Here is a 12,631-nt window from a genome sequence, read left to right as displayed (position 1 = left end):
CTCAGCATTCTGGAGGCCAGGGTCCCGAAGTGAAGATGTCGGCCAGGCCAGGCTCCCTCCAAAGCCTCCAGGGAGGTCCCTCTGCCCCCTCCAGGCCAGCCCCAGATGGCCCTTGGCTGGTGGCTGCCTAACTGCTCTATCTGCCTCTGTCTTTCCACGCTTGTCTTCTCGCTGTCTTTTCTTCTGCCTTATAAAAGTGCCAGTCATGTTGGGTTAGGGTCCGCCTACTCCCAATGACTGAACTCATTTTAGCTGCACTACAGCTGCAAAGACCCTACAGCCAAGTAAGATGTGACCATCACAGATCCCAGGGGTCAGGACACGGACGTACATTTGAGGGTGCGATTCAACCCACAACATACGGTATCAAACTGGAAGCACAGGAAATGCCGGCTCCGGTTGTTGGCGAGACTCTGGTGGAAAAGCAACCGAAGCAGAGTCCCTTCCCCGCTGTGCCTGCTGCACTCAGGGAAGGCCCCGTGTCCCTGCTCACCAGCTCTGTTTCGGATGGCAATGCCACGCAGCCTTTTCATAGCCCTTACCGTTCATCCATTGCAGCCAGGGAGACTCCTTTACTGGAACTGTGCATTTCCTCCACCCCAGGTCCACGCATCCCTACTTCTCCACTGGGGGCAGGGACCCATCCCCTTGATGCTTGGTCCTCCATCCTGTCTTCTTGCTAAACACTGAGTTAGGGAGCTGAAAGGCAGGACATCAGTCAGAATCCAGCCACATGTAGGAATCCACCAAGAAGGAACAGACTCTTGTCCTGTCTTTTCCCCATTTCCTCGACCCCATTCACTTCCCTGGACCCACAAACACACCTCTTTTAAAGTTAGAGTAACTCTCCTGGCAGACGGAGATGCACATAATTTGGGGCCATATTCTCCCTCTGCTCAAAAACAAATGAGATCACTGAAGTGTGCACTGGCATTTATTTGAGACCATGTTTATAATATTCATGAATATGGAAATGAGAAGCCTGCTCCCAGAATCCCTCACACCAAGAACTGGCACTCTGTTTGCTGTACATGAAAACCTCTTCCTTTGCAGGTTCAAAATATTTTACCCGAGAGGGAAAAGAAAAAAAAAAATCACAGTCTATGGTCTCAGAAGGAAATGCTAAGGCCTGCGTAGCTCAAGCACGTTTACAAATTATGCTGAAGTATTAGGACAGCATTCTGAGGTATTTCATTTGTAAAAGAAGAAAAAATCTTCCTCTGGCTTAAGGGTTTGAATCCCCTAAATGGCATGAACAGTAGCAATGCACATAACAGAGCATCGTGGCTCCTGCTGTACGTCTGCAATATGCCAGCTACTGCTTTGATCATTTAAGTATTAGATCTCAGGTTAATCATAAAGCTTACAATATCAGCTGAGTTAGAGAAGTTTAGTTTCCTGTTTTATAGCTGAGGAGGAGGCTGAAGTTCAGAGAGGGTACAGAACTGAGTGCGATTTTGGCCAGCTGTGCAGAAAGAGAAAACTGCTGGATTGGAAAACGCTTTGGCATCAAACGCACAAAAGTAAAGTGACCATCTTGGTGTCACTTGGAAATACTTTAACCTTGGCAACCATAAATGAACTTCGGTATTTGACAATATTCACATGAGGCTAAGGCCGTGGTTTATATGAATTCTCCAGAATGCTATCACTAAAATTTTGGTGATGACATTCACCCCAAATTGCTAGTTACCCACATAGTATTTATATGGTAAGTTCAAAATGTATAAGTAAAAAAACAACTAGTAAACATATTACTGAGTTGGTCTTGAGATAACGGTTTTCATTTTCATTTTCTTTTTTTATATATATTTGTTATTTAATTTTTTTTTTTTTTGTGCTTTTAGGGACTCACCCACAGCACATGGAGGTTCCCAGGCTAGGGGTCTAATCGAAGGTACAGCTGCCGGCCTACACCACAGCCACAGCGAGGCCAGATACTTAACCCACTGAGCGAGGCCAGGGATTTAACCTGCAACCTCATGGTTCCTAGTCAGATTCGTTTCTGCTGAGTCATGATGGGAACTCCATTTTCATTTTCTTTTCTTTTTTTTTTTATTCTGGGTAGTTATAATAACTAAACAGTAAAGAATGAACAATAAGAATCTTTTATCTAAGCCAAGAGATGAATTATGAGCTCTTTGCCTTGTAACCCTTTATTTTTAAAAAGGCATTGTCTAATCCTTTTCATTATTTTGTGCCCATTAAAAAAAAAATCATAAAAGAAGGGTCTTAAAAATGTTTTGCCTCACGCTTCTTCAGGTCTTGAATTTCAACGTCATGTGCTCTTAGTTTCTCCTGGACAGTCATCTTATCCATCCTCTGTCCCGGACACTCACTCTCTGGGAAACGATAGCCGCAGGACCAAGAGGAAGGCCACTGGGGCTTTCTGAGAAATGGCTTCTTCCTTTTTCTGAGACAGAAGTATGGACAGTTCTCCCCCATTTGGCCCCTTCTTGCTTTAAATAGGGTTATGTGAGGAGTTCCCATCATGGCTCAGTGGTTAAGGAATCCGACTGGGAACCTTGAGGGCGCAGGCTCGATCCCTGGCCTTCCCTAGCCGGTTAAGGATCTGGTATTGCCATGAGCTGTGGTGTAGGTCGGACCCGGCTGGCATCCTGTGTTGCTGTGGCTGTGGCGTCGTAGGCCGGCAGCTACAGCTCCGATTGGCCTGCAAACCTTCATATGCCTCAGGTGTGGCCCTAGAAAAAACAAAAAGACAAATAATAATAATAATAATAATAATAAATAAATAAATAAATAAATACAAAGAAATAGGGTTATGTGAGTTGTTTCCTTGGATTGTGGGGGCTCCCTAAAAATAAAGAGGGTTATGTGACCTGTTTTCCTTGGGGGCTCCCTTGGAACAGGGGAGGAAGAAGGTGGGAAGATGCTCCTTCCTGACGCCCTCGGGTCATATCATCAGACCTGGAATTGCCAGCCTCCACCGTTAGCTACCACGTGGGTTGCTGGGGCTATCCTGTTCTGGGACACAGTCCACGGGCATAAAGGGGCGCTTGCTCGTATCCTAGGTGCTTGTCCCCAAGGAGCGCAGGGCAGGAGACAATGCCCACGTGTCAGGAGGGGCCTTCGGCCTCAGAGCCGCGGGGACGGGGTTGGGGCTCCGCTCCCAGGAGAGCCGCGCGCGCCCCCGCCCCGCCGCGCGCGCCCCCGCCCCGCCGCGCGCGCCCCCGCCCCGCCGCGCGCGCCCCCGCCCCGCCGCGCGCGCCCCCGCCCCGCCGCGCGCGCCCCCGCCCCGCCCTCGCACGTACGCACGCACGCACGGTGCCGTCTGCGCCGTAGCTGCAGTGCGCAGGCGCACACTGTCGGGCGCGCTTTTCGGCCGCTACAGGTCCAGGCGGCGCGGAGGGACTCAGGGCGGCCGGAGCGGGGCGGGGCGCGGGGGGCGTGGGGCCGAGGAGCGTGAGCGGTTTCCCGGGCGGCGGCCCGGGGTGGGCTCTCGCGGCGGGCACGTCCCCAGCGTCGTCGGGACCCGAGCTGCCTCTGGAGCGGGGGGGGGGTGGGCCGCGGAGAGGGGCGCGGGCGGCGCGCGCTCCTGGAGGCTCCCGCGGGGAGAGCCCGCGCGAGTTCGTGCCGGGGCCTGAGGCCGGTGGCCGCCCGCACCCGGAGGGGAAGGGCCAGGCGAGGGCCTGTCCGGGTCGTGCCGTCCTGCCTCCGGCAGCCAGAGAGCGCGGGGATGGCGGGGCCTGCGGCGGCTGTGTCCGAGTGGACGGGAGTCCGTCCGGCGGCCGGGCGCGCTCGCAGGGGCTTCGTGGGAACGTGGGAACGGGAGAGGTTCTGGGGCGTCCGGCCTTAGGTGTTCACTTGCGGAGCCTGCAGAACCCTTGGTGTGGTAGCGCGTAGTGATGACCTAGGTTGCTGTGGCCTTTGGTGGCAGCATCAGGACCCTCTGGTAGGTGAAGTGCCTGCCTGTGTGCGGATTCAGGCACCTTTGCTGGGACTTGAGCTGAGCTTCTGAAACGCTCTCAGCCTGTTACACTTGTGCAGTAGGCATAGCAAGAGTAATTTTCAAGTGTTTCCATATTCGTCATTTGACTTGATTCTCACAGTGGTGTCTCCCATTTTACAGATAGAACCGAAGGCCCGTCGATAGTAAGAGGCTTGCATGGGATCCTTCGTCTGATTTTTCTTAGCGACCAGACCCAAACCCTGGACTTGGCTTGGTTTGTTTTGCTTTTTTGTCTGTAGTCCCGTTATTCCATATTGCCTGCCTTTTTGCTGATTAATTTTCGGTCCTTTCCATTTAAACCTTACGAGTATTTTCCGTATTCACAGGGAAAATTGTTTATGTAACTGAAACAGTTTAACCCCTAGCAGAGCATTTTTAAGTCACATCTATTCTTTTATATCCTGAATGCTTGAAAGCTGAGGTTGATTAGATGTTCCCCCTATAGGAGGCCTTTCTTTATAAATTTCCTTTTTAAGTAAAAAGCCCAGTGTCCCTTCCTTCAGATGAGCAGAGATTTAAAAAGTACGATTAAGGTATTTTGTCTTTGTTTTTTTCTTGATACTGATTCTTTTTCATCTTTGTCATTTGGTATAGAACCTGCAAAATGCAGGCCTCCAGCTCCAGGTCTGCACACCTGAGTGAGTGGCAGAAGCATCACTTTGCAGTTACATCTGGCACGTGTACACCAGGACAGAAGGCAGATGCCTTCAGAGCGCAGGTCCTCCGTATTCAGTATGCATGGGCAAACGCCGAGATCTCCCAGGTCTGTGCTGCCAAACTGTTCAAAAAGTATGCAGAGAAGTATTCCGCAGTTATTGATTCTGACAATGTTGAAACTGGCTTGAATAACTATGCAGAAGACATTTTAACTCTAGCAAGGTCTCAGCAAACTGACAGTGACAAGTGGAGGTCTGGGTTGTCAATAAATAATGTTTTCAAAATGAGGAGCGTGCAGGAGATGATGGAGGCGGGCAGAAAATCCAGAGACTCTCTGTTGGCACCTGCCGCTGCCTCCGTAGTCATCCATAAAGAGACCGTTGTCAGCGACCTTCCTAAGTGTAGTTTCTGGGGGACTTCTGAGGAGAGTGACCCATTAACAAACTCGGCCTGTGGGACAGGTGGAAAGCAGGACGTCCCTGAGGGCAGTCCTATGACGTGCCCTCGGAATGCCCAGCCACCCTTGGGGGCTAACCCCACCACCACGTGTCCTGTCTTGGCACCTTTTGGTACATCAGCCACTGCGAAATCCCATGCCAAGCCCTTATTTGGAAATGTCAGAAAGGAAAGTGTTAACGCTCCGAAAGCCAACATAGGACTAAATGTATTCTCCTCTGACCTGTCTTGTTTTCCTTCCGGCTGTGAAAATCCACGGGAAAGGAAAGCCTTGTTCAGTTACGGCACCACTGATGTGCTTTCCACCCCAGTGCCGAGTAAGGCTTCTAGTAAAACAGAAGATAGTGGCCAAAGGGAGGAGGGCAGCCTGCCTGCCTTTAGAACTGCCAGAGAGCAATTATGGGTAGATCAGCAGAAGAAGGCCCAGCAGCCCCAGCGTGCGCCAGGGCCTTTGTATGGTGCTGTGAAAAAGTCTCTGGGAGCTGGTAGATCCCGAGGAATATTTGGGAAGTTTGTGCCCCCTGTACCCAAGCAGGACGGGGGAGATGAGGGTGGGGGGATGCAGTGTAAGACTTCCGGTGCAGGACCCGCAGAGCCAGCATGCCCCGTGGATGAGCGTCTGAGGAGCTTGGAGCCCAAAATGATTGAACTTATTATGAATGAGATCATGGACCACGGACCTCCAGTACGTTGGGAAGATATTGCAGGCGTAGAATTTGCCAAAGCCACAATAAAGGAGATAGTCGTGTGGCCCATGCTGCGGCCAGACATCTTCACCGGCTTGCGGGGACCCCCTAAGGGGATTCTGCTCTTCGGTCCTCCCGGGACTGGGAAGACTCTGATCGGCAAGTGCATCGCCAGTCAGTCTGGGGCGACGTTCTTTAGTATCTCTGCTTCCTCGCTGACCTCCAAGTGGGTGGGCGAGGGGGAGAAAATGGTCCGAGCCTTGTTTGCTGTTGCGAGGTGTCAGCAGCCGGCTGTGATATTTATTGATGAAATTGATTCCCTATTATCTCAGCGGGGAGATGGGGAGCACGAATCTTCTAGAAGGATAAAAACTGAATTTCTGGTTCAGCTGGATGGAGCAGCCACATCTTCGGAAGATCGTATCCTCGTGGTGGGAGCGACCAACCGGCCACAGGAGATTGACGAGGCTGCCCGGAGAAGGTTGGTGAAGAGGCTTTACATTCCCCTCCCAGAAGCGTCAGCCAGGAAGCAGATAGTGGTTAATCTGATGTCCAGGGAGCAGTGCTGCCTCAGTGAGGAGGAAATCGACCTGGTCGTGGGGCGCTCAGATGGGTTCTCGGGCGCCGACATGACGCAGCTGTGCAGGGAGGCGTCGCTTGGCCCTATCCGCAGCTTACAGGCTGCAGACATTGCCACCATAACACCGGATCAGGTTCGACCGATAGCTTTCAGTGACTTTGAAAATGCGTTTAGGACTGTGCGACCAAGTGTGTCTCCAGAAGATTTACAGCTTTATGAAAACTGGAACAGGACGTTCGGGTGTGGGAAGTAAGCAGGACACTTGACATTAAGAGATGGCGTCTTTGTCGTCCAGTCTTTCCAGTTTTTTTGGCCCAGGAAACTGGGAATTTATTAATTGTACATTGCATATATGTTCTGAATTCTGACCCTCAGATAAAATAGAATAATAGTAGCTTCCATTTTACAATTGATTGACTTAGCCTGTGTTAATATCGGCTCTGTTTTCATCCTGATGTGTATGCCTATTCATATAAAATGAGGGAGCTGTTTTTTGTTTTTTGTTGCTAAGAGGTCTTTCTTTTTAGGATATATGCTGTGATGACTACGGAGTTCAAATTGAACCTTTAAAAAACCTGTGATTTGTATATGAGGATATATCTGGTTTATATGCATCTCTTATTGAAGAAAGTGTTTCTTTTGTGGTTCGCATACGTCCTAGTGTTTGCTGGTCTAATGGTTTACACTTGAAACTGACTGTGGCTTACTGTCGTTTCATAGATCTATGATCTCAACCGAAGCTAGTGTGAAAGTGCCATTTTTTACTTGATTCTCGTCTCTAATCTCTTACAGTTTTCTTCCCTTACCAGTAACATGTTCAGAAATAGCAAAGGTGTAATCTCTTATCACAGGCAGAGCCACAGAACTTAAAGCTGAAGACGTTGTTTTTCCAGGGCGTGGGTGATATTTAAAATTAGCATGACACTACTTCACAGCCTCTTTCAAAAATAAATGTTTTCAGATTTTTCTAATGGACTATTTTGTTTTCTTAACTGATGCATCTTCTCTATAGAAATACTAGAAAATAGAGATGAGCAAAAAGAAGACAATAAAAATCGCTTTGAGGAACGTACTCTTACCATTTCAGTTTCAGGCTTCAGGCTTCCAGATTTTTTCTTTTCTTTTCTTTTTTTTTTTTTAGGGCCTCACCCACAGCACATGGAAGTTCCCAGGTTAGGGGTCTAGTCGGAGCTGCAGCTGCCGGCCTACACCACAGCCCCAGCAACGCCGGATCAACGCCGGATCCTTAACCCACTGAGCGAGGCCAGGGCTTGAACCTGCGTCTTTATGGATCCTAGTTGGATTCGTTCCCTCTGAGTCACATGGGAACTCCAGTCTTCCAGATGTTTAATAGGAGTGGGCTTGTGCTGTGCCTTCTCTGTTGCAGCCTGCAGTTCTCTAAAGAGTGTCACCGTCGTTTCCCGTGTCGAGGTCCTGCTGCAACATCTTCCCTTATAGGAGCCTCTGGGCTCCATGGTATGGATGGCCTGCAGTTTAGCCCCTGCTAAGAGGGCATTTAGGGCAGGTCTTTAGGTTTACCTTTTGTTTGTTGTAAAACTTAAGTTAAACGCCTTGGTGATCTTTTAAAGAAACATAAACAGGAGTTCCTGTCAAGGCTCAGTGGAAACGAATCTGACTAGCATCTATGAGGACACAGGTTCAATCCCTGGCCTCACTCAATTGGTTAAGGAGCCAGCTTTGCTGTGGCTGTGATGTGGGCCGGCAGCTGTAGCTCCGATTCAACCCCTAGCCTGGGAACCTCCATATGCTATGGGTGCAGCCCTAAAAAGCAAATAAATAAACAAATAAAAATAAACATCTTGGGTAAAATTCTCTACCATTCTTTTGAAATTCTAATTCTTTTCCTCAATTCCAAAATATTTATCAAGTAGCCTCTGCATTGAGAAATTGATAAGGTGGGATCCCTGTAAAGGACATGACTTCGGGGCCCAGCAGGCGTGTTCGTTGCTGGTTCTGTCACTTACCAGCTGTGACTGGAGACCACCTGAGTTCTCCCTTTCAGTTGCTAACTGAGACCAGCCTGTACCTGTCTCGTTGGCAGGTAGGAAGTACATGGTACAATACAGGTTTAAAGAGCCTGCCTGCCCCGTAACTGCGCCTCCTCATCCATCTGCCTTGATTCCGCCTTCATTGCTTTGAATGATCATTTTCCTTTCAACCGTCTCATGGGGTTGTCTGTTCTAGCTTAGTCTCCTTGATTCTACTGTGATGCCCAGCGTGGTACCGGTACAAAAGCAGACATACGGGTCAGTGAAAGAGTAGAGAGCCCAGAAATAAACCCACACTCTGCGGCCACTTACTCTTCGACAAAAGAGGCAAAAACACACAGTGGAGAAAAGAAAGTGCTGAGAAAGTTGGACCGCTGCATGTAAAGCAGTGACCTTAGAGCACGTGCCCACACCATACGCGAAAATAAACTTGAAGTGGCTCAAAGACTTAAATATAACTCATGACACCCTAAAACTCCTCGAAGAAAACAAAGTTTCTGACATAAATCAATATTTTCCTAGGTTGGGCTCCCAAGGCAATAGAATAAAGGCAGAAGTAAACAAATGGCACCTAATCAAACTGCAAGCTTTTGTACAGCCAAGGAAACCATAAAATGAAGACAGCCTACAGAAATGGGAGAAAATACTTGCAAATAATGTGAGTTAATTTCCAAATACTCATACAGCTCAATATCAAAAAACCAACTCCATCAAAATGGGCAGAGATCTAAATAGACATTTCTCCAAGGAAGGTACTCAGGTGGCCAACAGGCACTTGAGAAAATGCTCATCATTGCTAATCATTAGAGAAATGTGAACCAAAACCACAATGAGGTACCAGCTCATGCCACTGGCCAAAATGTCCATCATCAAAATGCTACAAGTAACTGATGCTGGAGAGGGTGTGGAGTGAAGGGAACCCTCCTCCACTGTTGGTGGGAATGTAAATTGGTGAAGCCACTCTGGAGGACAGTAAGGAGGTTCCTTAAAAAACTAAGAGTTAGCATGCGATTCTGCAAGTCTATTCCTGGGTGTGTTCTCTAGAAGAGACAAAAACTAAGTTAAAAAGATACACCCCATTGTTCACTGCAGCACTATTTACAATAGCCAAGGCATGGAAACAACCTGAATATCCACTGACAGAGGAGTGGATTAAGAAGATGTGGTACACGTACACAATGGAATATTACTCAGCTGTAAAAAAGGAGTGAAATAATACCATTTGCAGCCACATGGAAGACCTAGAGATTATCATATTAAGTAAGTTAGAGAAAGGCAAACATAAGATATCACTTATATGTGGAATCTTTAAAAGAACAATACAAATGAACTTATTTACAAAATAGAAATGCACTCACAGACAGAAAAGGCAGAGTTGGATGATGTTATCTTTTTTTTTTTTTGTCTTTGCTATTTCTTGGGCCGCTCCTTCGGCATATGGAGGTTCCCAGGCTAGGGGTCCAATCGGAGCTGTAGCCACTGGCCTACGCCAGAGCCACAGCAGTGTGGGATCCGAGCCGTGTCTGCGACCTACACCACAGCTCACGGCAACGCCGGATGGTCAACCCACTGAGCAAGGGCAGGGACCGAACCTGCAACCTTATGGTTCCTAGTCGGATTCGTTAACCACTGCACCACGACAGGAACTCCGGATGATGTTATCTTGAGAAAATAAGACAGGAAAGGCAAGCAGAGGCATGCAAGCGGAAGTGCTGACGGCCACACGAGCAGCCCGAGTCCCAGTGAGAGGGGCTCAGGGTCAAAGGCAATAAACCTGGTGTGGAAACATGTTCTGTGATGACGAACGTTGACTGCTTTTACACCACCTGTGGTCTTTATGCGTGGAGCTCAAGGAAAACATTAACTAAAAGTTATTAAAGCACTCACAAACATGTGAAAAGGTCGAGCGTGTCCAGTCCTGGTAAAGATTTGGAGAGTAGGGCATTGCTCCCCTTCTTGGGGGAGAACGTGCCTTCCTGGAAGGCAGTCTGGTGGTACCTCCCCCAAATCCTCCACTTCCAGGCATCCACACTACATAAATGTTCACTGAGATGTTTTAATAAATGAAAAAGCCCAAACACCCATCAATGGAGAAGCACTAAGTCATCCCATGGGGTCTTAGCAGTGGTTTTTAAGAAGCAAGTACTTGTGGCTCAGTGGTTAACGAATCTGACCAGCATCCATGAGGACACAGGTTCAATCCCTGGCCTTGCTCAGTGGGTTAAAGATCTGGTGTTTCTGTGAGCTGTGGTGTAGGTTTGCAGACATGGCTCGGATCCTGCACTGTTGTGGCTGTGGTGTAGGCCAGCAGCTGCAGCTCTGATTCAATCCAGAGCCTGGGAACCTCCATATGCTGTGGGTGCGGCCCTAAAAAAGCAAAAAAAAAAAAAAAGGAGTTCCCGTTGTGGTACAGTGGTTAACGAATCCAACTAGGAACCATGAGGTTGTGGGTTTGATCCCTGGCCTTGCTCAGTGGGTTAAGGATCCGGCGTTGCCGTGAACTGTGGTGTATGTCACAGACGCAGCTCGGATCCCTTGTTGCTGTGGCTGTGGCTGGTGGCTACAGCTCTAATTTGACCCTTGACTCCTAGCCTGGGAACCTCCATATGCTGTGGGAGTGGCCCAAGAAATGGCAAAAAGACAAAAAAAGAAGAAGAAGAAGAAGTAGATGGGGTAGAACATGAAGGAAGATGGCAGGAGAAAAAGAAAGTGTGTGTGTGTGTGTGTGTGTGCGCGCGCCCAGGGCACTATGCTGTCGTAATAACAAAAAGAATCGTGTAGGTGCCTGTGTACACACTGATGAGGAGAGAGTGCCAGGCTTCGTTGTTCATTGGAAAGAGCAGGTTCCACAATAATTAACGTCTGTGTGTAAGCGAAGGAATACGAAAAAGCTCCAGAAGGGCACACACAGTAACAATTAAGGGGGCTTCCCTCTCTAGACCAGGAGTGGGAAGAGGTGGGAATTTCCATATTTGACAACAATAATGCACTCTTTTCTTAATTTTGTTAAGACTCAATGAAGTAGTATTTTTAAGGTATTGAACGTGGCTTTGGTGAATACTTAGTTTTTTGTTTTGTTTTGTTTTGTTTTTTTAAATGAGAGAAGCCATAAATTTTGTTACTTAGGAAGAGGCGGTGGGTGAACTGAAGATCCACATTCTGAGTTCATTTTAGAAAACAGTACTCATAATTGCATATGGAAAACGAGGCTGAGGGGATGATGGCCATGGAGAAAATACATCTTTAAAAAGTAGGGTGAACGTTTTGCACAAGCATAAGATTGTATTTAGAAGTAAACTCTCAGAATCAGAATCCATAGCAAAATAGTCACTCATCCAACTCCAAATTGAGCAAAACTATCAAAATTTGCTTTAAAAAGGAGCTGCTTGACAAATACAGATTTCATCTGCATTTTAAGAAACGGAATGCTCAGAAAACCAGATTACAGAGGAGTCTTTGAGCAAGCAACATATGTGCATAGCATTCCATCAGTGACTAAAGAAGTGGAGAAATTCTATTTCATCAGAGTTTGGGGTGCAGATAATAGTGGGCCCTCACATCTGGAGGAAGAGGCATGGCTGTACACATGCTCCTGACCCCGTGGAACACTTGCAAGCCAAATGTATGATAAGCTTCTGAAGACCTAATTTCACAAAAAAGAAAAAGAAAATTGCTGCAGAACTAGGGCATGATTGCAATTTAAGGGAAATGGTGCAGATAAATCTATTTTAATGGATAAGCTTAGTAGATGCAAAATAAATGTTAGTATTTCATTATTTATTCCCCTCCACCGGTCTAAATTAGAGTGGAAAATGCACGGTATCCAGTCAAAAACTGTTTTTCCTAAACCACTTTAGTACTTTGGAAAAACTTATTCCTGCGTATAGTTACTTCCAGAGGCTCTTTCTAACTCTTTGGATCCCCCTGCACAGTCTGCTGTGTGCCTTTTGTGTGTCAGATGTTACTGAGGCTCACCTCTGAATGGAGGTCACAAATCCTCTTTTGATCAAGTGAGTCTCCTTGGACTCTTAAGGGTCAGTATGTTCACTCAGCAAAAAATAGGTTCAGGAATTGGACAGAGCGCTCAGTCTGTCTGCCATCACTGCCAGACAAGAGGGCAGCCAGTGATGAGCGCTGCTTGCGCACCCTCCAAAGGCTACGATGCCTTCAGCTGGTAACTCTTGGTTTACTGAGCAGTGTGCCTAAGGAATGAGCAAAGCTTGTCTTTCCTGCAGCCCACAGAACAGATGGATTAAGAAGCGGGCCTGAAGGT

At 47.8% G+C, this 12,631-nt stretch overlaps 1 protein-coding gene across 3 annotated transcripts; it reads left to right on the top strand.

The window, feature by feature from the left end:
• Window positions 1–3,311: 3,311 nt before the first annotated feature.
• Window positions 3,312–7,324, top strand: FIGNL1 (fidgetin like 1). 3 transcript variants are annotated; one of them, XM_047753573.1, is made up of 3 exons: window positions 3,312–3,352; window positions 4,091–4,184; window positions 4,565–7,324. In XM_047753573.1, exon 3 carries the CDS (start codon window positions 4,575–4,577, stop codon window positions 6,600–6,602), a length of 2,028 nt encoding a protein of 675 aa, XP_047609529.1. In that variant the 5' UTR covers window positions 3,312–3,352; window positions 4,091–4,184; window positions 4,565–4,574; the 3' UTR covers window positions 6,603–7,324. The 3 variants fall into 3 exon arrangements, with proteins under 3 accessions (XP_047609529.1, XP_047609532.1, XP_047609530.1); XM_047753574.1 differs by lacking the exon at window positions 3,312–3,352 and adding an exon at window positions 3,522–3,913; XM_047753576.1 differs by lacking the exon at window positions 4,091–4,184 and having other exon boundaries at window positions 3,317–3,352.
• Window positions 7,325–12,631: the final 5,307 nt, after the last annotated feature.

Source organism: Phacochoerus africanus, chromosome 11 (assembly GCF_016906955.1).
Source record: "Phacochoerus africanus isolate WHEZ1 chromosome 11, ROS_Pafr_v1, whole genome shotgun sequence".
Lineage (NCBI taxonomy): Eukaryota > Metazoa > Chordata > Mammalia > Artiodactyla > Suidae > Phacochoerus > Phacochoerus africanus.
This window is presented reverse-complemented; position numbering and strand designations above follow the sequence as displayed.

Bases quoted from the DNA above. Each gene is read 5' to 3' on its own strand.
- FIGNL1 (XM_047753573.1), top strand. From the start codon at position 4,575: ATGCAGGCCTCCAGCTCCAGGTCTGCACACCTGAGTGAGTGGCAGAAG.